This window comes from Poecilia formosa, unplaced genomic scaffold (genome assembly GCF_000485575.1).
Source record: "Poecilia formosa unplaced genomic scaffold, Poecilia_formosa-5.1.2 Scaffold232, whole genome shotgun sequence".
Lineage (NCBI taxonomy): Eukaryota > Metazoa > Chordata > Actinopteri > Cyprinodontiformes > Poeciliidae > Poecilia > Poecilia formosa.
Window position 1 is genome coordinate 365396 of NW_006800171.1, and position 26186 is coordinate 391581.

Sequence of the window (26186 nt, forward strand, 5' to 3'; positions counted from 1 at the left end):
TTTTTCTGCAGCTGTTAATGTTTTAGTCTTTTTTTTGTAAGGTACAAATTTCAATCAGGTTTTTAAGTCTGTTCAAAAACCAAAGCTGTCCTTGACTGGATTTTGCCGTTTGCGGGTCAAAATGTGGAAAAACGACATCAGGGCACAATTATTGACTCAGCAATGGCACAGGCACAGATCGCATTAGACGATTTTTCAAGCAGAAGTTGTCAGCAAAAACCTGTGAGCTTAATTTGGAGAAAACTGTTTGAAATTTGATGAGGCTTAATAAGTCCAAACATATTATTATTGGTTTGGTTTGTTAAAACAAACACTACGTGGTTCAAGAACACATACTGCAACTATAACAGGACTTACTGACTTTTTTCAGATCAAATCTAACTTATCCTACTCTAGATTTAACTAATGTTTGTGATAGTTATCAGTCTAATCTGCCAATATTTTCTGAACATTCAATAAGCTAATGATTATTTAATCAATTTCTGCTTGTTGGGGTGTAACCCCTACGCCTGTGTCAGTGCGTGTTTTACTTATAGATGAAATGAGAAATAAATTGTTGACCAAAACTGGACGATTTTTAGCTCGACTGGACCTGAATGGTGGACGATCACTCAGAAACTTAAAAATCTGATCTTCATTTTGGTCAGTGAAGGCACCATACGTATGCTCTAACAACGCATTTCAAATTTCAAAGACTCCCAGTTTAATTTTCAGCATCAGTGGGGTGTCTGTGGTTCGTTCAGGCCGGGAAAGAGAGAGCCGTTCTTTCAGAGAGTAACAGAAAGGCTGGAAGGAGAGCGTGAAAGTTGCTCTGTTTTCTTGGATTGTGCTTTGAACCTCAATCAAGGACACTGCTGGATTTGGAAATGCTGGTAATTTATAAATGTCAAGATTAAGGTCAGCAGCACACACATATGCGTGCAAGTAAACAAAACCTTTTTGGATATGTAGCCTGTTGGATGAATCCTACCAGGAGGGTCAGTTAAATAGAAAAACTCAAATAAAAGATATTTTGACAGATAAGTTACGACGTCAACAAGTATGACAAATGTCTTGAGGGGCTGCAAATACTTTCAAACTTCGCTGTGAGTAAAATCAGTTTCATAGTTATTTGCTACTTCCTTAGTGAGAACTAACAGAAAGAAAGTAGGGCATGAAGACTAGACTTTAAGAAAAGAAAAAAAAAATCATGGAACGGTTTAGTTTTCACCAAAATACATTCAAGACATGCTGTCATAGCAACCTTCCAGCAAGTCTTCTGGTTCAAATCTACTCTACATCACCAGAATCAGAACCAAACAGAGAAGCAGCATTCAGTTTTTCATGCTCCACTAATATGGAATAAACCTTCAGAAAACTGTCCTGAAACCCATTTGCTTATAATATTACATGAAGCATCTATAGTCCAACTTTTCTTTGTTTCCCTTTAGTGTGTCAATGAAATAAACTCATGTTTTTTCATGTTTTGCACTTTGAACTGTCTTGTTGTTGACATGTGCTACACAAATAATCTTGCCCTGCCAAGACCTAAAAGGCAAAACAATTTCAGGATAACCACTCAGTAATGGTTTACTACAAGGTTCAGGACGTGCAGACGTATTAACAATGTTTCCACACCGAGTTATTATGGCTAATGAAATTAGTAAAAAAATAATAAAAACAAAGACAAATTCTAACTCGATAAACACTGACAAAACCAGATTTTGTTCAGATAGTTGTCTTAGAGAACACTGTTTGAAATAAATTGCACTCTCTCATCAAAAGGATGTCCCAAGTCTCCTTTGAATACAGACGCACATTTACAATGTGAAAGCTGCTGGATGTGTAATGCTTTCCAGATTGGTGCAAAAATGATCCCAACCACAAAACAACCCCAGAGCATCAGTGTGGTCTCTGAACTTCCCCTGCTGTGTTGGGCTCATAGTATACACTGTGCTTACAGACTCCCCAGATTCAGCCTCTGCTGAAAGGGTTGAATTGTTTCCACAGCGATCAGACATAACCGACTGAATGCATTAAAAAGATTTAATGTGTGATATGCAAGCAACTCCCAAGATGTTTCACATGCATCCTTTTTTCCTCTTTGTATTGACGATTACGTGGCGACTGTGGCTGTGTTGGTACCGTAGTTGTCTTGCGATCGGAAGGTTGTAGGTTCAATTCCAGCTTCCTCCTAACATTTAATCCCAAATTGTCAACAGATCTGCGTGTATTGGTTTGTGAGTGTGAATGGGTGAAGTGTAAAGCACTTTGAGTGGTCAAAATAACTGGAAAAGTGCTATATAAGTTCAGTCCATTTACCATTTAAGCTCCAATACTCCCTCTCAAAGACTAATACATTGCCATAAAAAAAAAAAAAAAAAAAATTGACACTGGGATGAGAAGAGACTTTAAACATCCAAAATAAACAAACCAAAACAACAAATAAAATGAATATTAAACAAAATTGTTCTTGAAGACATTTTGTCATCCAGTCTTTGGTAGAAAGAGACAGGCAAAACTTTTCAAACTCGCTTTAATTTATCATGCAGTTAATTAATTTATTGCTTATTGTAACTGGCTTATGTCTGACTAAGCGAAATATTCTGATTTTATCATTAACTGAGCAACCATTGCTTAAATAAATTAATGACTTAATCTTTTTCCACCCTTTAACATTCAGCATTCAGCAATTTCAAATTTAGCCATAGCGTACGTACATCAGGTAGTTTATTTTACCAGCTAACTATAAACCTTACAGAGGTGCACTAATTAATCAGCCAGAGCTCAAAAATAGCCAATTTTAATTTGATCGGCTCTGAAAAAACTCTGCCCGCTTTTGACCAATACATCAATGCAAAACTTGCCATAAATAGAAAAAAAAAAACATTTAAAAAATTGTCATTTTTTTATCTAGTCTGCTTGATTGAAAACTGCTACCTAAAGAAATGAAATCACTTTTTTTTTATCTTAGGAGAAAAAAATTAGAATGGTGTCAGGTGCGTTACTAAAAAGCATTTTTTGTTTTTTTTAACAACTGATTTGTACGTACGCTAATCTGAAGCATCACAGCCTGAATATCTACAAAAGGCACTGGAGGCGAATACTGTGGCATTATGGTCAGGAGAGGCACATGTGGTTCTGTCGTTTTCATTATAGCTCCCAGTGGCCAAAAGGTCAGCTGTTCAGTGCAGCGAGGAGCCAGTAAAGCACTGAGCTAAATAAAACTATGAGCTCAGCAAACTCTGAAAGGACACATGCACGGTACGGGCTGCCTTCTGCACCAATGGAAGCAGCGGGGGACATGATTACTCAAGCTCTGTTTCATCACAGATTTCATCGGCAACTTCAGATGAGCGCCGCAACAAACCTTGTAGAATCTGGTCATCAAGCCTTTACCAACCACAGATCACAGCGTAAAGAAAATGGAAATCAAGCGTAGTTTCTGTCGTGGCTTGATATACTCACATAGTAGCGAAACTTTCCCAACAACAGCAGCTAGCATGGAGAGGGAAAATAAAGCCGTTTAGCGAAATGTGAGTTGGCAAAACTCAGAAGAAGGAACCATACACATTACATCTGCCCTAAAAGGTTACAAACAACCCATAATTGTGCTACAGTGCAGAAAACGTCACTGTTAGTTTTCTTATTGACTAAGCTGAAGTTGCTAACTCATTCGAAGTGCTATGCTAGTTTGTTAGCTTAGGGGCTAATCAAACCGTAACAAACTGCAAACTAAGTCCCGAGGACGTTTAAAAGTGATTAGTTACGTGCGATAATGGCTAATCTCAAGCAAGACATACTGTCTGTTAAGCACACGGGACTCTGATTTAGCAAATCCGCGGCGGGAAAATGCAAAATATGTCAAATATCCCAAAACTTCCAGCAAAGGCGAAGCAGCTGCTGCTGCGGCATGAAAAAGTTGCTGCACACAACAAAGAAGGATATCTGGGAGCTGCACTCACCTCACAACGGCTTCCGCGCTCCGCTCTTACAGGGACGAACTTCTTCTCCCCCGTAAAACCCGGTTTCTGCACAACACTTGCTCCGAAATTTAACAGTAATAACAACAGAGTAGAAAAGGTGGAATGTAGATTAAAAATTTGGTATGAAATCAGGGCTCGGGAAGAAAACGCGCAGAGGCGTGGCGTCGAAAACACACGACACGCAAAAGTTTTGTGGCTTCCAGCGCAAACTCCTCCCATGACGGAATGGGAGACTCCTGATTAGAGATGACTTCTGCAGAGGGAGACTGGTGGCGTACTCACTGCAAATTTCCTGCTTGGATTAGTCATAAAGAAAGCGCACGTTAATAACTTTTGATGGTGGAGGAGCAGCAACAGCCAGGGCCGGTCTAAGGTTTTTAAGGGGCCTTAAGCAGAATTTAATTCTGGGGCCCACTTTCAATTTAGATCATCACCACAAGTCACATTCAGAATCACTGTTTTATATTGCACTTGTGTTATCACAAGAGCATTGTGTATTTAGCAAAATGTAAGAGCCAAAAATCAAATTCCATAAACTGACCATCCAGTAAAATGTGTTTTGATTGACATCTTCATCAGTCACTTCAGATTAGTCAATAAATCAACCAAAATTTGGACAAAGTCCCAATGTAGTCCAGAGAAAATATCAAATGTGATTTCAATGTTTTCAAGATGTGAGTCATTATGGAAAGAGAAAGTGTGTGTATGAAATGTTTTAGTATTTTTAGTCATCCATTGTGTAAATATGTTTACTTTCTATCCTTCCTTCTTTGTGTTAGGGTATCCCTCCCTTTGCTGTCTCTTATCTCACTTCATTTCTTGTGTTCCCTCCTCATTTCCTTCCTTCCATTCTTTTCCGCCTTTTGTGTCTTTCCTACCTCATCTGTGTCCTTCATTCTCCTCTTCCTTACATCACCCTGTAATTATGTCATCTCAACCATCCTTCCTTCCTTCTTTATTTCTTCCTTCCTTCATTCCTTGTGAAATGCATACTTTCCTTCATTGTGCCCATATGTCAAACCTTTCCACTGCAGAAATTACTGCCATTAGTTGGTAGTTATGTTTATATTTTATTTTATTTTATTGTGATGGTAATGAAATTGGTATTCTTAGAAGCAAGAAAGCAAATATGTAAACCTATTGAAATAAATTATTTATGTAATAGCAAAAAGACAAATCATGGGTGTTCGTTTTTTAAAGTCATATTTTCTCCATGTTATTCATACATTAATAAATTTCTGAATTCCAAAGTAAATATTTAATTCAACATATAAATATGTAACTTTCAAATTAAAAAATATTTAGCAAGTTAAATATTTAGTTTTTAAATTAAATGTTTAGTTCCCTAATAAATATTACATTTGGAACTATTTTGTTTGAAAACTAAATGTGTAGCCCCAAGCTAAATGCTTATTTAGTAAAAGTATTTAGATTCAAATTAAATATTTAATTTTGCTAAATGCACATTTTGTTCAAAATGAAATATTTGTTTTCCAAATTAAATATTAGTTAGGTAACTAGATATTTAGGTTGCTAGCTACATGTTTAGCTCATAGCTAAATACTTAGCTTTCTTGCTAAATGTATAGGTAGCAAACTAAATATTGAGTTTGGAAAATAAGTGTTCAGTTTGAAAATTAAACGTTTAATTTGGAAAATAATATTTAATTTCAAACTAAGTATATTATTTAGCAAAATAGATATCGAATTCAGGACTAAATATTTAGTTAGCAAAACAAATATTTAATTTGGAGCTAAGTATTTAGCTAAAACTTATACATTTAGTTGGAAACTAAATATTTCATTTGAAAGATACATATTTAGTTTGTAAGTTAAATATTTTCATCAAGTGCCCTTGTGTGCCCCTTGCTGATATGGGGTCCCTAAGTTTGCTTTAACCTTTTGGCTGTCTGGGGTTGAATCTCTCTCTTCTGTGTCCTTTGTATTAAACTTGTTTGTGAAAGGGGCATAAATGAAAAACATCAGTGGTTAAGACACCTGTTATCATTTAATTCCTTCTGTGTGTCAGATTTTCTTCAAGGAAGCTAAACATCCTTCTTGTCTTCTAAAGTGGTGTTGATTTGTATTTCTTATAGTTTTCAGAAGGTCTTCGGTTATTTTGTTCTAATTTTGGCTGCTTTGTTACTCACTTTACTCACTGGATACAAAATGGATGACAAAGCAGTCCAAAGTAAGAGAAAACTCTGAACACCTCAAAAAAGTCTGGAAGAAAGATTAATTTAATAGAAACGTTTATAGATTATTTTGTAGTACACAATTTAATTTCTTGATCAGATGACCATAAATAGGAATCACAATTTTTTTAAGAATTGTTTTTGGCTCTAGTGGCCTTTACTTCACAGAAGATTGACAGGAAGTTGGGTTATGAGAGAGGGGAGAAGACATGTGGCAAAGGTCATTAAGCCAGGACTTGAACCTGCGAGAGCTGCATCAATGACTGAGGCCTCCATGCATGATTGCAAGCTTTACCCCCCGTGCCTCCGCCACAATCCAGGAATCACTAATGTTTTATTGCATTTTACAGAGTCACAATAAAATTTTGTTAAAATAAATTTTTGCACAAGCCAAAATGAAATCACCATTAAACTCATGTAGACATATTCACAAAAACTGAGCACTTCTAATCTACAGTTTGACATCTAGCATGCTTATTGGTCTGTATCTAAGAACATCAAAGTTAGTCAAAGTGATTTAAATGCAGAATATGTAACATTAACTTTCCAAATCCTTATATGAACCTTGCATGTGTCCTTAATGTTAATGTGATTTGTAACTCTGGGGTGTAAAAAGTGACTGGTTAGAATCACTTAATCAAACTTGGAGATAACCTGTGAATAATCTTTAGTAATTTCTGCACATTTTAAAGTGTGAATAATAACTTTTTGTTTTTATTTTTTTTATTTTTTTTAGAGATTTAGGATGCACGAGTAAAATCAATATTTGTGGCTGTTTTAATTTTTTTTGCAAATAACGAGACTTTTCAGATCACAATTATTTGCTATAATGTAAAAATGTTTTCGCTCGACAGCCTTCACACACATACTGCATAAATCTGACTGACGTCACATATTTATTCTATCTATTATAACTTCTGAACATAAAACAGCTTCAACTCTTCTGAGAAAGCTTTCCACAAAATTTAGGAGTGGCTTTATGAGAACTTTTGTCTTTCATAAGAAGCGAAGTCAAACGCTCATGTAGGATGAGAAACTCTTGGCTAACAGTCTCCATATTAATTTATACCAGAGGTGCTCAGAGTTGAGGTCAAGTTAAGTTTTTCCATAAAAAAAACTTGCTTGAACAGCAATACGCTTATGCTGGAATTAGATTGCAAGAATATTTGGTAGTGACTGAAGTGCCACTTTGATGCCACTGCCACAGTTTGAACTCTGCCCTCCTGGGAAAGGGATTGGCACAACTGAAATCAATAATTTGTACGGGCGCATGAATAATTTTGTCAAATAACGGGCATTTGTGCCACAATGACGCACATTTACTAATTAAGCTGGGTTTCAGAAATGCTTCATTAATAAGGAATGAATCACATTGTTGACAAACCAAGACATAGTTCATATAATAAGCTTGACTCTGCTGGTGGCTGACATGTAGAAGCTTGTCTGAAACTGAACTTGCCTTTACAGACAATTCCAGGAAGCAAGGTTCTTCGAGACCTTAAAACAGACCTTTATCGATTGAGTATTCCTTTAAAACACGCCTGATTAACTTTCCAGAACTGCACAAGAATAAACTGTGGCTTGCTCTTTTCTAATGAAATCCCACTTGTGTATGTACTTTGAAAATGTTAAGCAGTTTTAAGGTGAGGGATTTTTTATTTATTTTCTATTAAACTACACCCTTTCAGACACAAAAGGAAGAGAGGGTTAAATGGGCATTATGTTGGTTTTATTCAACTCCTTTTCTGCCCATTTGCTGTAAAGTACTTCATTTGGTGAGCACTGTTTGGTCATTTGATGACAACAATAGAAAGCAATAGCAAATTATAGCGTCAGTATTCATAATACCATTAAAGAGAAGTGTAATTCAATACCTATTGGTTCACATTTATTTTATGTCCAGTTTCTTAAGTTGTGTGAACCTAGTTTGAACATTTTTATTTCAGTTTTTAAAATTACAGTGAAAGCATCATTTTCCGTAGTATCAGAATCAATTCGTACTTAATTCAGACTGGAGTATAATTGTAAGAATAAACTGTTGTTATAAGTTGTAAGTTACAAACTGCATTTACATACCTTAGTCACTAGGTGGCGGACTTCATCTTCTACATTCACCAAAAGACCTTTTACCAGCCAAGGTACAATGTAAAGTTCTAATTTTTGCCTATTTGTTTTTGAATAACCAAAACGACACGGGTCTGGTACGTTTGAGTTTAATCCAAGAAAAAAACAAAACATTTTTGGTTGGTGACATTCGTTATAAAAACAGTTTCATTTATCTGTCTGTGTCGGTGAAGCAATAACAAGGGGGAAAAAAACACAGAACACCTGTTGAACCGCTTCTACGTAAACCTATTTTGACGTCTTCTTTTTTGTGTGTTCAATTGGAGGTTAGATGCCAACCAGATGTTTTTACGCAGTCACGCGCTTAAATCCTCGTCGTTTTTTTCTTCCTACGGCAGCGAACCACCAAAGGTAAGCGGACGCCGTTTTGCTTTTTGATTTAACATTTGCAAACACCAGGATTTGACTGAAATATCATAGCATTCACGGTCTAATTTGTGAATGCTTGTTGTTTTGAATTCTCTGTGTTACATTTGCTGTTTATTTATCAAATTATCTATTTAGTAAACAAATTAAAACCCTCGCATTTGAGTTCATTCAAACTGCAGACATATGATAGCGGGGGAAAAAAGAAGAAAAAAGTTACATTTCAATAATCTCGGTCTCACTGAAACCTTATTGATATGTGAATATGAAAAGTTGAGGGCCGCACGTGGAGCAGAGCAAATTTGTGAGTCCTCAACTCGTCTGTCCCAGATCCGATTCCTGGCCTCAGGCCGTTTACTGACTCATTTTTCAAAAACAAACAGTTACAGGAGTTTGCATATTGCATCCCTGGTATTCCTTCTCTGATTTACCATAAGGTGACAATAAAGTGGTATCTTTTTAGGATTATGCTGTACGTTTTAAACGGGAATGAATAATTAATTGTTGTCTAGCTAACACGGACATGCTAATTTTTTTCTGTCTTATTGCCCTCTCCCTTTTTCAGCCCCTTACACTTCTGACTGTGTACGGAGTTAGATTATGTGCCAGTGAATTCGCCTGAATTGTATTGGAGCTGCGGATTAAGCTGGAATGCGTGTAACTGAATTTAAATCCATCTATCTGCAGTTGAATTGTGTTGGCTTAATCTGATAACGTATTAATAGATATGACGTGGACTTCTTATAAAGTGCCGTGAATTGGGTTTGGAGCTATATAAATAAACTGCATTTAAGGGAAAGAGCCGGAGCTCACCCTAAAAGGAAAAGAAAACATTACCAGGGTATCACACCAACTATTCATCACCAAGTAGGGTTCAGCATATCAGTAACAAAACATTATGCCTGAGTAGTACTTGGTAGTGTGCACCTGTATCTTGATATTTCTCTTTTTAGTTGTCAAACGCTTACTAGAAATCCAAGAATAATATTGAATTTAAATAAATATAGCTATTTAAAGATCCAGAAAAAAAATTATTATTTTTTTTTTTTTCCTTGTGCAAATTTGACTTGATACCAGGAAAAACAAGACTGGGAACGTGTCCCTGTATGAACTGGTTGTGAGCACTAAAACACATTGTTATCACATGCAGCTATTAGAGCCATTTACAGACATCACAGACGGTGGGACAGCTCTTTCAAACTCCACACGCCATCTTTCCCTCATCAAAGACGAATGCTTTCTTCTCGCGTGTGTGTGTGTGTGTGTGTGTGTGTGTGTGTGTTGGTTTAAAGTCAAATGATAGCTGTGCTCCCAGTGCACATCTGCCCATGCAACGTTACAGTATAGTTTAGCTGTGACTATATTTGTCCTCTCTCTTCCTTCTCTTCCTGGCAGGGGGACAGCGAAGTCGAGAGCTGGAGAGGTGCCAAAAGAGGCCGGCCTGCCGTGCAGCTGAAACTTTTACAAGCCAAGCAGGAAGAGACACAGGGAGCAATCGAAACAGAAAAGAAGAAGAAAAGTGAGACAGACATCTGGACCCTTTTCTTTTTCATATATATATCCTTGTGTCCATCTCTCCCTCTACCTTCTTATTTCTTGTTGAAGCCAAACTATATTTGCTCTTCTTCATTGGCGGGGGTAGGTGGGGGTAAAAGTAGGGCTCGAGGACAGGACTGGGAAGGGGAGTAGATATAGGAGGGTGTGTGTCGTGGGGGTGCGGGGGAGCTCTCTGAGGGGTTTGGATTGGGGTGGGATCTTGGGTTCAGAGGGTTCAGCTGAGGAGAGAAATAAATTCATAAACAACAAAGGAGACGTGACGTCATGTCGAGGGGCCGTCCAACCTGCTGGCTGAATCTCTGCTTCCACGGAAGAGCCGGATCGTTCACACCACGTGTGTTTGCGTGTGTGTACTGTATGAATGTGTGTGTGTGCGTGGCCTTTGTGCTGTCTTCCAGAAAAGTCTTGTGGACTTTGAGCAAAGAAGCTGGACTTGGATGGCAGGGTTTTGTCTCTGCAGTGAGCGATCCGGGACAAGGGGAAGCCTTCCAATACTTTGCTTGCGTCTCATTCAGTCCGTTTCTAGGACTATTTATCCAGCAGCTGCAATAAGGAATTAGCCGTTCTATGTTTTATAGAAGCAAGATTTACTTTTTTCTCTTCAAATAGTCAATAGTAAGTTGGGGGGAAAAAAAATTGCAATTAAAATTTTTAAAAATATTGATTTTTACTTTAGAATCGACTCCAGCATCTTCAAAATGATACAAGCTCAGAGGTGAGCTCTGATTGGTTGGCTTGTCTCGGGACAGCAGCTCAAACGCCAGTGATTGGCTGCAATAGATAAGGTTGGCCATGTATGAGTAAACTGATTTCCTCTTTTAATGATTGACATAATACAGTATCTTCAAAGTGCTGATTGCTGTTCCGCTCACATTGATGCAAGAAGGGAAACAGAGATGTAGGAATTTGCCAAGGACCAAAAGAAGAAGGGAGAAAAAAAGTGAAATTCCTCGGAATATCCTTCCTGCTTGCCCACCAATTCAGTTTCTCAAACACCTCAAAATTCCTCCCCCCTCTCTTCTGGGCTCAGATGGAGGAGAGAAACTGAAAGAAGAGGGCAGAACTGGGATTCTGGACAGAGACTGATCAGAGTATTTTTTATTTTTTTTTCTATTTATTTTAATTTCCTGACTGTGAAAATGTGTCGAGATGCAGCGAGATGGCAGAAATGTCTGGACGCGCTGGTGTCGCACTCCCCACGTGCTTCCTGATGTCGGATGATTAACATGCAAATGTCCGCAAGTTCTCCTCGCTGCTGGCTCGCTGCTTTGTGTCACTGTGTCTGCTCATGACAGTTCATGCTTCCTCTCCCTCTCTTTTTCTTCTTTTTTTTTTTTTTCTCGTGGCACACTGTCTTTCTTAACTCCTCCTTCCTCTCTCTCTTCCTCGTCTCACTACAGCATGTCCCCTCCCTTCCTTCTTCAATGTCCTCCCCACAACGCAACCCCCCGCCGCCCAATTCCGCCCTCCCTTTTCTCCGCTTCCCTCTTGGCAGAGGTGCCAAAGTGGGCAGGCAGACCGAGGCAAACGCATCACGGGGCAGAGCAGAGGGCGAACCAAAAGCTGGCTAATTGATCATGTGCGTGTTTGTGTTTTGGTCTGCCCTCGCTCTCTTTCTGTATGTGTCTGTTCCCAAGTTAGACTCTGGTTTGGTGACACGCTGCTGCAAGTAAGGTGGGTCTTTGATTTTTAAGCTCTTCTCCTCCTTGCTGTGTACACAGTGTTTGATATTCTGATTTGTGCATTTTTAATTAATTTTATTTTTTTTTGGTTACAGGGCTGTGTGAGAGCAGACGTCCCTCTGTTACTCTCTGTACGGATGAACGTACTCACGCCAGTAGGAGGGGATTGTGGGAAAGGGGGTGTAGCTCTCAGAGGGTGCGCTCTACTCCTCTCGCTTCCCTTCTTCCCGCCATCACGGCCCTCTTTTCAGCCAGTCGTTCGGCCAAGCCAGCCCGTCCGCCCGCCCGCCTCACCACATACAGGCCTCAGGTATTTTTTTTTTTTTTTTTTTTTGCCTCGATCCCTGCGACAACCTCTTCTCGTCTTGCTTACTGTCCTGCAACGTATCTCCTGCAGTTATCTCTCACCTTCTTCTCTGTTCTCCATCACGGTCTTCCTCCCGTAAAACGTGTTTGCCGTCGATGGTTGCCACGCCGCACCGTGCTCGCCACCATTTTGGCTAAATGGACGTAGCGAGAGAAACTTTTCCTTCAGCTCAGAGTTCAACTCCCTGCTGACCATCCTTTTATTACTCCTTACTTTGTCTCCTCTTCCTCCTCCCTCCCCATTGCTCCAGCAGGCTCTGACAGGACGGTACACAGTCTCTTTGTGGTTGTCTGTATCTGAACAGGTGTCTGTTTGGAGACTGGCGTTAGGAATGGCAGGCCGTCTTCGTCACATCTGACCCAAGAGGGTCGACTCAGCTAGACAGCCCCGGTCAGTAAAAGTTAACCGCTGATCAACCAGTGGAAAATCTCGTTCCTCTGCGCCATTTTGATAGCTAGCACAAAAATAATGACCCTGCAAATTATTCCACTGCAAACTCGCGTGCACTGTCTCATTGGTACTACCGAGAAGTGGCACCGGACTCAACGACACGTGCATTTGTGCAAACATTAGTTTAGTTTTATCTCTCCAAAATGCAGGGGTGTGGCAATTCGCTAAAGGTCGGGTGATTGTCCTGAAACATTAACTCGCAGTCGATAACATATAAATATCTATGACACGGTGACAGTTGAGGGGAAACCGGCAGTAACGGGAATGAGTTCAAGCAAACAGTCGGTGCTGGTATGTCAAAAAGACTTCGAGTTCTTCTTTTTAGTTGTTAACTGTAAAGCAAAAAGATCATCTGCTCTCATGCTGAAAAAAAATATCCTTTATACACGAAGAGTCATCTTTGTTTGCCTACTTCCTATAAATAGCCAAGAGATTAATGTTTAACTACTAAGAACACCAAGAAACGTCAGACACCAGTATAAGCTAAAAACATGCAAATACAGATGTTACTTTTGACTTTGGGAGAACAGAAGAAGTGAATTAACAAACAGCTTTCCTAAGCTTACTTGTCGAACTATAATGAAGTATTGGCATGCAAAGTTTGGACTGTATTTGAATATCTTATTACCTTACTGTATCTAGGTCTAAATAGGGGTTGGCGTTAAAATGGCGCCTACGTGCCACGTGTAAACATGAGCAGACCCTTTCAACATGCCCCTCACAATTCGTGGTTAAGCTGTTACCAGTTTCTTTTTCATCAGGCTTTGCCATTTCACTTTGCTTTGCAATAATTTATGCCGCAAACTAACGCTCGCAAATGTTAGCTAATCAATAAAAGAAACACTTTCATCGGGGTAACTGATAGAAGAGGATAATTTACAAAAAGTAGTTGAGGAAAAAATAGAGAACAAGAGTTACAGTAGAGAGGCAGAAAGAGAGAGGTAGGAGTGGGAGAGCTCTTTCCCCGCCCCTCTCTTATCCTCAGATGAACTTATCGTGTTGCCTCATAATGTTTCTGAGCTTTTTTTTTCTCCTAGAGGCAGTCAGGCTAACTTCCTGCATTCAGCCTCGGCTCAGTTGATTGGCTGATATCTTGGCTGACCGGCCACAGTTTGCAGCGAGGCAACAGGAAGTTTCTCTTTTCATGCAGGAAGCTGCAGCTGTTTCATCCTGACATACACCACTTTGCACTTTTGCACGCTTCTGAAAAAAAAAAAAAAAACAGAAACATGCACGCAAATGCACACACCCATTCTGAAAAGGAATACCTGTGCATATGTGCGTTGTATACATATCTGTGTGTATGTATCGAGGCTGCATGTGCATGCATGTTTATAGAATTTGTAAATGCTTTAACATGTAGGCGTGTAATGACAAGTCAGATAAACACCGTTAGGCATCAGAAACATTTGAAACCACGGTAACGCCACATCTAAATGGGGGAAAAATGTAAAAAATTGAAAACCCTGAGAGAGGAAGGGAAGTGTAAATGGAGAAAACTAAAGTATTAAATGTTTTTAAAAGTTCTGATGTGTAAAGAAAGAAAGAAGCTTTTAAAGAATCAGCAAACTGTTGTCAGATGGTATTTATGGTATGATTAGATGGCCATTTATTCTTTATTAAATTTTGGGACATGTGCCTTAACCTACTTTAAACATTTTAGTGTATATTTACTAAATATTTGAATTAACTGTCGCTAAGCCAAGTTATTAATAGACATTATGTTTTTCCACTCTAAATGACCTTTGTGAGATTTCAATATTTTTCACATTGTGAAAAATACCACAATTTCATGGTATAAGCTCAGTGTTTTAAAGCTAAAACATGTCACTTCACACATTTTAATTATAAACTGAACTCTAATCTGTTCAGTTATGGGTGGGACCTCTTTAAGCCTCACTGTCCATGTTTTCTGCATCCATAAACATTTCCAAACCGCCACATTTGTCTACTTTAGCAGCAATAAAAATGTGGACTAGTCTTGAATCCACCAGACGATCGGCAGCCAACAGACTGCATTACTCTTTGATCCGTACAGAAAAATTGTAAAATTTGGTTATTACCCAACATTTTAAACACAATCTTTTTTTTTTTTTTTTGTCAAACTCAAAGTTGTCTTAAGAAGCGCCATGTAGCTCGCAAACTCTTGGTGGACTAACTAACAGTTTTCATTTACAAAACCAGCATTCTGGGGACTGTTTTGAAAACCAAAATGTAATAGAGTGACAAGGTATGAATAATTCGTAAGCAATGTGATAATATCAAAACTGGTTTACTGTTAGCCACTAAGAATGCTAATGGTAGCTTCATCTACTGCAGAGCTTTTTATTGTTGGTAAACTGTCTTCTGTCAAATCTTGACAGTTGTGTAGCTTCGGTTCAAAGGTCATTTAGAGAGGAAAAACATAAATTGAATAATGGTACTTTGAACAGGAACTCTTTGCAACTTGATAACATATAAAATCTTTATTCTATTAAAAAAATACATGAGTATTGTGTTCCTAACGTTCTAGTATAAGAAACAGCTTAGACTGAAACAGACACAAACTTGGACTGAAATATTTCACACTGATTACAGACTGTCCAGAACGCAATTTGTAATCTGAGAAACCTTTATTCTGTTTTGAAATAAAATCTTTATTCTTAATTTACAAATAACAAACTACAATATTTCCATGTCTTATTCTTGTTATTCAGATATTTTAAGTAGACTTGTCATCATCAGCTGGATGTTTCACACACCCTATTAGAGTTCGGCATTTTGATATCTTGACTTCAACAAAAATGAGAAAACATACCTGTTGAATTTATTTTGCTGGATATTGCTTTATACAGAGTAATTACTCCAACAATTACATTTAGTTCATTTATATAGAAACCTTCACAAAAAATGTAATATAGAGGCAATTTACAAAAACAAAAACAAACAAACAAACAAAAAAAAACAGCTTTATAGATGGTAATAAATAGTCAGTTCTATCATTAAAACACATTTAAAGTCACTTATAGACATTTAAAATTGACCGGTAATAAAACAGTGCAGGCAGGTTAAATTTATTATGACAGTTGGTAAGACCTTTTGTCTTACCAACAAGTCTCTGGCTTTGCAGCAATCCCTACTAGGATGCCAGCAGCATAGTTCCTCAGGCTGTCTTCATGGCTGCCATAGCTTGTCGACCGTAGTTCTAAACCAGCGTTGTGATGGGCGTCACAACTTTACTTTTAACTGTCTATTGGTGGTTCAAAGGAGCCTTTTGTTCATAGTGAGTGAAAAGTTCATTAGGCATCTTTCAGCCAGCTATCCAGCAGTGCAGAGCAACACGTGGCAGGGACAATGGTTTGTTATTCCATACTCCATACAGCTGGAAAAACTCTGATCACTCCAAATACTTTAAATAGGTCGAAATGTGTGACGGACATTTGAGCTGTATCGTTTTAAAATAATTGGTTATCTACTGGCGTACAAAAAGCTCAAGATGTTTAAATATATTGCCTATAGTTTTAGTAAGCCTGGCACTGTTGTTGGACTGAAAGCAGAGTTGTGAATACATTTTTGTTGTCATGACTATTTTATATTTTTAATATATTTTTTTTATGTGTTCCAGTTTTTTTTTTTGTTTTTTTTTCCCTTTGGTTGCTTAAACTAACACACCACAAAACCGACATGATTCTTTTGTGGTATTTGGGAATAACGAAGCGCTTAGAAATACATAACATTTTCCTTGAAAGTCCATAAATTTTCCTGCCTTATGGGAGGCCTAATGTGCTTCCCACTGTCATATTTTTATCTCTTGCTGACGTCTCCGTCCAGCTTTTTCATCTGTATAATTATACGTAGTCGTATGCGGAAGAATCTAATAAAATTAGCTAGTAAAGCAGTAGCTCCTTAAATGCATGCAGATGAGGCAACTGGCCTGTTTGTTTTTGTGTAAGCAAATGCATATGGCCTTACACCCATGTATGTACATACACATACATATGAGCCCGAGTCGTGTGAGTGCTTAGCCGGGTTGATGAGGATATAAAGAACATCAAAGCGGGCGCCACGCCAGGTAGCATGGAGGAGGCTCAGAGCACGCATCCTTCGTTCTTGAGTGTAGGAGTGAGGCCTTCTTTGGAAGGGTAGGAAGATGAAATATGCTGGTTTGACAAATTCTCTGTAGCATTTTTTTTTTTTAAATAGAAGATCAGAGAACCTGGCTGGTGTGAATTAAGACATTCGTATGCATTTCTATAACAGAGAGATTTCTTCATCCTTCCATCTATTGTGTGGCATGCTTCCTCTGCCAACACCAGCTCCCCCACTGAGCCTCCTCCTCTTTTTCTTTTTTTTTTTTTGCCCACCCCCTCCTTACTCCTTATTGAAATTCTGCCTGGCACAGAGACGCTGCCCATTCTTGGCACAAAGCTCAGAGAGAGAGAGAGAGAGATGGAGAGAGGCAGAGAGTGGGAAGGAAAAAACACACACACACACACACAAGAACCTGCACCAATCGACGGGTCCCCCCCCCTTTCTTCCTCCTCCTCCTCCTCCTCCTCCTCCTCAGTGGCGTCTCTGTGCCAAGCATTCATCCCGTGTCGTGGACGAAGGGACCAGGCAAGTCAGTAGGTATTTCCTTGCCTCTGCTTCCTGTAATAATCCGCTCCAAAATTGAGGAGTTTTCTTGGCAGCTGAATCTTCTGCGAGCACGTTTTTTTTTTTTTTTTTTTGAGAGAGAGAGAGGGGTGGTTACTAATTCATTTGTATATTAGTTGAGGAGTACATCTTAAATCCTACCTCCAGGGGGTGAGAGGAAGCTAAGGCCTTTTGTTTCCATGATATTTACTGAATTTTGCATGTATTTCTATTGAAGAGACGTTTTTTTTTTTGTTGTTTTTTAAACTGTGTTTGAACATAAGGAATAATTCTAATTGAATCTTCGAGATTGTATAATGGGCAGATAAACAGAGGCGAGTTCGTTTAGCGCCAGTTGTAAAAGCAAACATTTCTAATTATGAAATAAAAGTAAAGAAAGGGATGGAAATGACTTGCAACAGAAATCTTTTACCAGGATTTTGTTTCTGTTCTATCAGATTGTTATAACTTACAAGCAAAGCTTTAATCTTTTTTGCTCAAAAAGCAACTTGTTGACTTTGAAGATATGGAAAGCTATCTGCTGAGAAGATCCAAAGAGAAACGAATAAGAGTAGTAAGTCGTGCAGCTTTAAAAAAAAAAAAAGAAAAAAAAAAACTTGTGTCTGTCATCCAAAGACAAATGATTGCGCTGAAACAGAAAATTGTCTGCAGAAAAACATTTCATTCTGTCACAGCAGAGTGCTGTTATCAGAGGGCAAGGGGGCAAAGATTCATGGTCCTTGGCTCACTCCTATTGCAAGCTTGAAGACTTGTAGCTTTTATTCTGCAGCAACAGATGCAAAGACAGTCAGATGGACAGATGAGATTTATACATTTTGTCCCTCTCTCTTGTCTGAGACCCTGCCCAGCTGCCTTGAGGGGGGCATTTATTCTGTAGCTGCTGACAGAAAATGATTTACCTCAGCTGAGCCGGGCATGCCCTCCATCTCTTATGTGGCTTAGAAAATGTTTATGGTCTCAGAAGAGCTTGCGTGACAGACAAGCTCCGGCCTTTACTTACCTTCTAGCCTTTCCCTTCCTAGAATGGGACAGCAATTATTGGCAGTTTAACCCACAAGCATTTAATGTTTAGAATCAATTTATTTGACTAATTTTCCCCCCAAATAATCTGTTTGAGTTCCTCTCCAAGCCGTCTAGTCAGGGGGATCGTTCTTGGCAAGCAAACACAGTTCATAGATCTTCTACTAGCTCTGTGGCAGAGGTGGGCATCACGCCAGTTCCCTCACCACCACCCCCTCCACCCTGCCCCATTTTTTTTTTTTTCGTGTCTGGTCTTCTGTGATCAGGCTAGAGGGGTTTACAGCATACTAACTGCAAACTAGTCTGGACCAAGTCTCAGGGGTTGCGACTGTATGCTAATTTATGCAAGCGGTGCACCTTCTAACTCATTCTGCGTCTTCTGAGGCCCCCGGCCTGGCATTTAGTCTGGTGCTTATTAACTCTTCGGTTGCTGCTGTTTGAATCTGTTGGCATGCTTCGACCCCGATCTCAGCCGAACGAGCCACATGTGAGCACTCCCTTCTCTGTGAACTGTCCAGCTGTCTAACAAGAAATAGTTTCCTCTGCCTCAACGTTCGTGATTGAGCGTGTCGTCTGGGTCGGTTGGCTTCGGCTCACTGCTTGGCACAAGGTTCGTCCTCTGTAACTTGCGATAGAACAGCTGTTCTCTCTTCATTGTGAGGATTGCAGGCTCAGGAATGAAAATGGAGGAGAAGAAGAAAAAACAACAACAAAAAAAAAAAAAACGACACGCAAGGTGGACCTCGTAATGTTTTTAAGCAGACCTAAAATGGCCGAAGCCTTGCAGGACGCCATTTTGTGTTTCCTCGTTGTGTTTTGGGGGGCAGAATCCCAGCTTTGTATTCAATCAGAGACAGCTGGTGGAAGCTGTGTTTGCAGGCATCTGTGTGTGCGTACCTCCGCCTGAGAAGCAGCAGCCACTCCAACGCAGGGATAGCCCCGCTGGAATGAGCTCAGTTTTTGGCAAAACCGGAGAAGGATTCCTGGCAGAGAATCGAACTACTCTCTCTCTCTATGTCTCTCTCTCTTTTTCTTTCCTCGTTCGATCACATGCCAGAGTCTCAGGAAGCTTGTGAGTTGTTTGCTAAGATTTTGCACACTGGCTGTTACTTTCGCATGTCCGTCTACCATTAAATTAGTTATCTGTAATTTATTCCGGTGGGAACAAAGCTACATATTTCTCTTTAGCAACAAAAAAGCTACGCCGATCAGTAAGAACATGTGGCGCTCCTTTGGTTTGTAGTGATTATCGTTTTCTCAGTTTGTCGCTGTCGAAAACTTATCATGAAGCATCATTAGCTCCCAGAAACTGAGATTTTCTAAGAAACTGTTTTTAGGAACCGCCAAGACATTAGTTTCACTCTGTTCCACAAATAAATTGTCTGTCAACATTTCATTGAAGATGAACATTTGTTGAAGTGACGTCCAGCATGATTTTCAAAGATTATTTAATTAACATTCTCTGTCTCTTTCTTTTTCTCTATATCCTTGCAGGAGAGTGACATTTGTGGATCTTTGGTGTGGACGCAGCATAGATTGTGTCCTTGGGGCTGAGGTAGTAGATTGAATAGTTGTGGGGTTCTTTAACCTCTTTTTCAGATAACTATACAATCTACTGTCTTTCCCAAGGAGACAGCTGAGCCAACCAGTCGTCAACTATCGTCTAAAGATGGACAATACTGTTGCCTTGTCAAAATGCATGCAGTAATTGATTTAATATCTATAGAGAGAGGGTTATTTTTATTACTTCCTCAATCAGTTTATGTGCGGTGTGTTTGACTTGGGTTCTGTCAGGGTGAGGTAGTAGGTTGTATAGTTTGGTAGGTGGGACTGCACCCTGCTGAGGTGATAACTATACAGTCTATTGCCTTCCCTGAGGAGTCCACTGAACAGTTCAACACAATCTCTTTGCTGGAGTGCTTTATTATTATTATTATTTTTTTTTACAGACAACATAAAGAATAGGTCTTACAGGAGGATTTATATGTATTTTATAGCTTTTTTTTGTGGACAAAAGTTGTTACATGCTTTAAATATGTACATCTCAATAAAACTAGTCTTCTCAAATCAGTTGTCCAGAAGTCACAGAAGCTAAGAAGCTAGTTGTTTTTACTCTCTCACATCAACACACACACACACACACACACACACACACACACTGCAACTCTGATTCTATCTGAACAACAATCATTGAGTTTGTTGATGCATGGTGCCCTCTAGTGGAGCTTTAATGAATTGAATTTCTGTCACTAACATAAAGCCAACATTAAAGCAAGAGTTGCGTATCAAGGGGAATCTTTGTAAACAGTCTTCATGTGTTAAATGTAATAATAGCAGAAATGATTAACGCTGTACAATGATAGATTGATGAAATACCACAAACAAGTCTTACACAAACCCTTTTTTTCTGGCTCTGCAAACACACATTTACATTTCTTAATCTAGTCACTTGTTATGGCTTGCTGAATTGACTCATTTCTGGTAAAACAATTGAGCTTCAATGCGAGATGCTTCCATATTTGACCGTAGGCCTTCTGGATCTTGGGGATGCGACAAGCGTAGACCACTGGGTTGACTGCTGAGTTGGCGTGAGACAGGAGGATACCTGCAGGATGATCGGTTTGTTACTAAATCAGTAAATTTATGCAATATATACGGCTGGAATATTTTGGAACAGCAGTTGGTGAGTTTGGTCCATAAACTGGGTCGTTCGCATAAATAAACTGATTGTTGGTGGTCCACATTTATTTCTTTAATATTTTAGTTGATATTATTGTTGACAAATATAAATGATTTAATAGCTATGCTTCCAGAACTGCTAAATTATAGAGGAAACGACTTCAAGGATTTCTATAAAACAAAGATTGGATGCACAAATCTTCACAGGGTCAAAGGTTTAGGTGCAGGCACAAATATGTTTCCACAATTTCTCAACATTTTGTTTTAACCTCACCAGACTGCATACTTCTTGTGGCCTGCAACAAACACACGACATATTTCTGGCTGGATATTTGACCACTATTCTTGGCAGGATTTAAATCAGTTGATTTTTCTTCTTTTTTTTTACTGTGGACCTGGACTTAAACATACACAGGAGTCTTTAAATAGAGTTCAGCAGCTGCTTTGGGAATCCTAATCTTAGCCTGCTGTGTCCATTCCAGAGCCAGTTATCATATTTTTGGTGGGTTCATTGTCCTGTTCAAAGCCTACTTGTGTCCCATGTTTCAACATTCTTGCTGCTTTTTCAGGTAACGTTAGTCCTCTTTCATTGCTATTTCACACATTTTGATGTATTAACAAAATAATACACAACAAGATGCAACCACCACTGTACCTGTTTGCAGATGGCACATAATTATTCGTAGGTTTGATCACCTCAGCTTGACTTTTCAAAGCATATGTCCAGTGGTGGGAACTTAAGTACAATTTTCGTGTATCTGTACTTTGCTTAAGTAGATTTAATAATGGGTACTTTCTACTTTTACTCCACTACATTTTACAGTAAGTGTCTGTACTTTCTACTTCACTACATTTCTACTAAACTGTCGCGTTACTCGTTACATCCAAGTCGCGTTGCGCTTTTTGTCTGTTAAAATGTGAAGTTCAGGGATTTAAGTTGGCGCCTTAAAATCCAAGCAATAACGTGACTTGCGTGTCTGTTGTAGCTCCAGACATGCGCAGTGGTTTCCTCTGAGCGGGAGAAGATGTCTGTCTAACCGTCAGTAATATAATAGAGCTGCATAAATCATAAGATATGGCGACATGTAAAATAAGCAGCGCTTCGCTTTCACAGACGGTGGGGACTTCGTCCAACTTTTAGCGTCACTTGGAAGGAAAGCTTAAAGAAAGGTAAGGTATGTGGACGTGATGCTAGTAAAGCTAGCTGTACTGACTGAGACACATATGCTGCATCTGCGATGAAAAAAAGTTGTCACTCATGCGCTGAATTATTGTGTGGAGGTGTTGACTGAGGTGTCGCAAATATGGGACAACGCTGTGACCAAAGTCTGCATTGATATGACATTCAGGAACGATCCGATTCTTCTGGACGAATCTTTACTGATTAAATTTATTTTAGCTCTAAGTATTTAATATCTAGGTGTTTTATGGGAATGTGGATCTTTCAGATCAATTTGGGAAGCAGTTTTGATAGGTAAAACTTAATTTTTTTGTGTCACGTAGCTGGTCTTGACTTGGTCTTGGGTAGGTGGTCTTGACTACAACTCTGCTACGTGGCTCCTCGGTTGCATGTCCTCCCCTACCCACCTTCTTTCCATCCCCTTTCTGTTGGATTTCTTTAAAAATAAAAACCACTAGTGGCAAAAAAAAAGTGAAGTTCATGCTATGTTAAGACAGGAAGCAAGATGTTTCCATCCCTGAAATTATGATGCATAGAATTACATATCTAAGTCTAAACTATGTTACAGAGTAAACATAATAAAAACATGCTTTATCTGTGGCATTGTTCATTAAAATGGCACATTTCTAATGTGTTAAAATTAAATACGATCGGTTCACTTAATGATATTGTATTAGAGATTAGGTAATGCATTCAGTAAAGGACTTTTACTTTTAATACTTAAGTATTTTTAAAAGCCAGTACTTTTTTACTTTTACCTAAGTACAAATGTTAATGTAGTAGTTTTACTTTTACTTGAGGTGTACTTGTACTTTTACTTAAGTACATTTTTTGAGTACTTTCTCCACCACTGCATATGTCCCTGTGGTCAAGCAACTCAATCTTTGCCTTCAGACGGTATTTGGCTCCCTTTTTCTGAGTGTAAAAATTTAAGCGGTGAAACACTGTAATATCATATTCGCATAGAGTTATACTCATCAATGGACACTAAGAGATTTCCCCAATATAAATACTAATCTCCTTGTTAGGTCTTTACTGAGTTGATTCTGTCTCCCAATTTTTTTTTAAACTACGTTGAGTATTGTTAAACAAATACTGTATTTTTATACTGGCAAATGGAAACTTACGGCCTGCAGTCAATCCTGGTCAATAACTGGAACTTAAGACCTGTCCTTGTAAAGTTAAAAGACATTCAGTGGAACATAATAAAAGAACAAAATGTAAAGAGCTAGAACCAAACATGTAGAAGCGGGATTCAGTATTTATGCTCCTCTAATCTGGAACTAACTTCCAGAAAACAGCAAAAATCCTGAGAGTTCCTTTAAAGCAAGGCCGAAGCCCCATTTGTTCAGAGTTGCTTTTGATTAATAATAATAACTGGAGCCTCATTTAGTTTTAGGGTGGATTGTAAATTCTCTTTATTTTGCCACTGCAGTGTATTGAGTTTTGTTTCTATTATGCAAAGCGCTTTGAGTTGCCTTGATGCTGAAATGTTCTGTACATGATGATGTTAATTAACGGTGATACGTTTAAGCCTGCTGAAATAAATTTGCAGCCTCTGTGGATCACACAAAAGCCACAATAAATGTTAACTTGCGGAAACGATATTGTTCTTCTAAAATTGATTAAAGTCGTTGGCGATGTAACTGACAGCTCCAGTAAAATAAATTACGAAACCCAAAATTAATGTGACATTAGATTATTGTGTGTAAATTTCCCCAAGACACTTGATGTCTGAAGCTGTAAGCACTCACCTAGTTGTACATGTGGAGACATTTTAACACCTGTGCAAGGAGTAAGAGAACAACTCTGACCTACCTGTATAAAGTGCTCCCCGGGTCACTGCTTCAGGTCCCTGGAAGAGCAGAAGACAGTTCATGAGGTGCAGAGGGATCCAGCAGAATGCAAACAATGTGAGAACCAGAGCAAGCGAGCAGGCCAGCTTCTTCTCCCGGAGCAGCATGGCCTGTGCTTGAGGGCAGCTGTTCTTCAGACGTTTGTGCAGGCTCCAGAAGATGACGACGTACAGAAATGTCATGACCAACAGAGGGGCCATGATGCATCCGAGAAAGTTGAAATAAACCATAAAGGGCAGGGTGATAACTGAGAGGAAGGTGCATTGGGAAGAGCTCGGCAAGGCAGACGACGTGTTGGTGCCAGCGGCAGAGAGGTTGTGCCATCCCAGCAGAGGGGTGAATCCCAGCAGGAAAGAAAGTATCCAACAGACGGACATGGCCAACAGTGTGCGCCTCTGAGTGACGATGGCTTTGTATCTGAAAAATAGAGAGAGAGAGAGAGAAATAAAAGGAGACAATGAGAAAATTATTCAGGCAATTATTCAGGCAAACTTATAAAGTTGTGAGACTGAGGCCGCCTTTACCTGAAAGGCATGTGCAGCCGCAGGTATCGGTCAATGGCAATAGCCAGCAGTGAGAGGACGGAGGCCTCTGTCAGCACGAGTATAACGCAGCTGAGGAACAGGCACTGGTGAGAGGTCAAATTCACCCAGCCGTCCAGCAGTATAGCGAGAGGCACGGCAGCTGCACCCACCAAAAAGTCTGCAGCAGCCAAGGACACCAAGAAGCAGAAAGTCGGCTCCCGGAGGCAATTGTGGATACCGACAGCCACCGCACACACCACCAACACGTTCCCAAGGCAACATGCCACAGCAATGAGCACTTCCAGCACTGTGTAAGTTACCCAAGCCCAATCAGCCATCACTGCAAATTGACAGCAAACAGTTTCCTTGAAGATATTTCATGCACGAGCGTAATGAACTTAGTAGCAAGAAAAGTCCAGCCTAATCCTTCCTTGTTGTTCAGATTGCGGTTGCAAATGGCTCGAAAGACAGCAAGCAGGGGCCTTTTATATGGGATCATGCGTGCACACTTGAAAGCTGACTGACACTCCGTGGAGACACCATCTGCATTTCATCAGCAAGTCAAAAATCCTCCTCAAAACTTTGATAAATATATCCCTGGAGCGTGAGAGGAGAGGACTTCTAGATCGGTGGTTCCCAAACTTTTCAGCCATTGAACCAGAAAATGACATGTAGAGACCTGCGTTCCCAAACTGTCACTACTTAAACGCACACTGTGAGGAAACCAATTAAACAAGAGCACACTGACAAGCAATCACATTTGTACATTTTCATTAGTTGCTTCAACTGTTTTTAAGCCTTGTTACATTAACATCATGTCCAATTGGCTCCATTTTTAATTAGTTTTAATTTGAGTGGGAATCATTTCAAGAAACCCGACCTGGTGGTTTGAGATCCAAAGTGGGTCCCAGCCTGGAGTTCAGGTAACGATAGGAAATCTCTAAGATATGAACAACAGTCTGCATAAACTAGAAAACAGATTAATTTTACTCAGCAAGCCAAACCTTTGGAAAATCAAAAAATTTAAATAAAATCAGATACTTTGCACATTTTAGCAGTAACTGGCAATTTGGTCCAAAACAACCAACCATTTTCTATATAAATGTTTTGCATTAAGGTGCAAAACATTTAAACCCAAGAATTCCCTTGGGTTTAATTTTGATGTGACTCATATTCAATCTGTTTTTAACACCATGTAGTCAGAAGGATGTTAGCAAAGAGAGGGGGGAAAAAAAAAAATCCAAAAATCACATAAACGACTTGGAAACCATTAGAGGCCATCTAAATATTTTCTGTCTTACCATCTCAAGTATAAACATGTGGAGCGTGCAAAACACTACTGGGACTTCAGGACTTCATCGGGAATCATGTGCTTTGGGTCACATGAGACTTAAATAAAAGTTGTCAGCAACAAACACTTCAAAGGATAAATATGTGGAATAACACATTAGTCTATGATAAAGTGTGTGGCAATGTTAACTCTTAGAAATACCCACAAGGACCCAGAAAAAGCTGCCATCATTTGGTCTATCAGCAGGAAGATGGACCATATATGTGGCCAAAAAAAATAAAAAATAAAAATAAAAA

The 26186-nt window shown here is 39.2% G+C and overlaps 2 protein-coding genes and 1 long non-coding RNA gene across 12 annotated transcripts in view; 1 reads left to right on the forward strand and 2 right to left on the reverse strand.

Moving 5' to 3' along the window:
* The window catches only part of tead3a (TEA domain family member 3 a), a 17530-nt gene extending 13644 nt beyond the window's left edge, over positions 1 to 3886 (reverse strand). For 4 of the 8 annotated variants that reach the window (XM_016680095.1, XM_016680094.1, XM_016680092.1 and 1 more), the window contains exon 1: positions 3448 to 3734. In XM_016680095.1, the coding sequence (XP_016535581.1) occupies positions 3448 to 3484 (37 nt within the window). In that variant the 5' untranslated portion in view covers positions 3485 to 3734. Of the gene's footprint in view, positions 1 to 3447 lie in introns of all 8 variants that reach the window. The other 4 variants (XM_016680096.1, XM_007568874.2, XM_016680093.1 and 1 more) reach the window with 2 other exon arrangements.
* A 6097-nt stretch (positions 3887 to 9983) lies between these two features.
* On the forward strand, positions 9984 to 13927 carry LOC103149626 (uncharacterized). Of its 3 annotated transcripts, none has more exons than XR_001664326.1 (3): positions 9984 to 10168; positions 11607 to 11880; positions 11984 to 13927. It is a non-coding gene; the product is annotated as an uncharacterized LOC103149626 (long non-coding RNA). The 3 variants fall into 3 exon arrangements; XR_001664325.1 differs by lacking the exon at positions 9984 to 10168 and adding an exon at positions 10418 to 11440; XR_477485.2 differs by lacking the exon at positions 9984 to 10168 and having other exon boundaries at positions 10427 to 11880.
* Positions 13928 to 17029: 3102 nt separating this feature from the next.
* LOC103149627 (adenosine receptor A1) lies at positions 17030 to 26170 on the reverse strand. Its single transcript, XM_007568877.2, has 3 exons — positions 24600 to 26170; positions 24038 to 24492; positions 17030 to 20965 (listed from the first exon to the last, which is right to left on the reverse strand). The coding sequence occupies exons 1-3, from the start codon at positions 24935 to 24937 to the stop codon at positions 20802 to 20804; spliced, it is 957 nt and encodes a 318-aa protein (XP_007568939.1). The 5' UTR covers positions 24938 to 26170; the 3' UTR covers positions 17030 to 20801.
* Positions 26171 to 26186: the final 16 nt, after the last annotated feature.

Excerpts from the sequence above, each read along its gene's own strand:
- LOC103149627 (XM_007568877.2), bottom strand. The coding sequence starts at position 24,937 with ATGGCTGATTGGGCTTGGGTAACTTACACAGTGCTGGAAGTGCTCATT. Across the intron at positions 24,493-24,599 it reads CGGCTGCACATGCCTTTCAG|ATACAAAGCCATCGTCACTC; the intron begins GTAAAGGCGGCC and ends TCTATTTTTCAG. Across the intron at positions 20,966-24,037 it reads CCGGGGAGCACTTTATACAG|GTATCCTCCTGTCTCACGCC; the intron begins GTAGGTCAGAGT and ends ATCATCCTGCAG.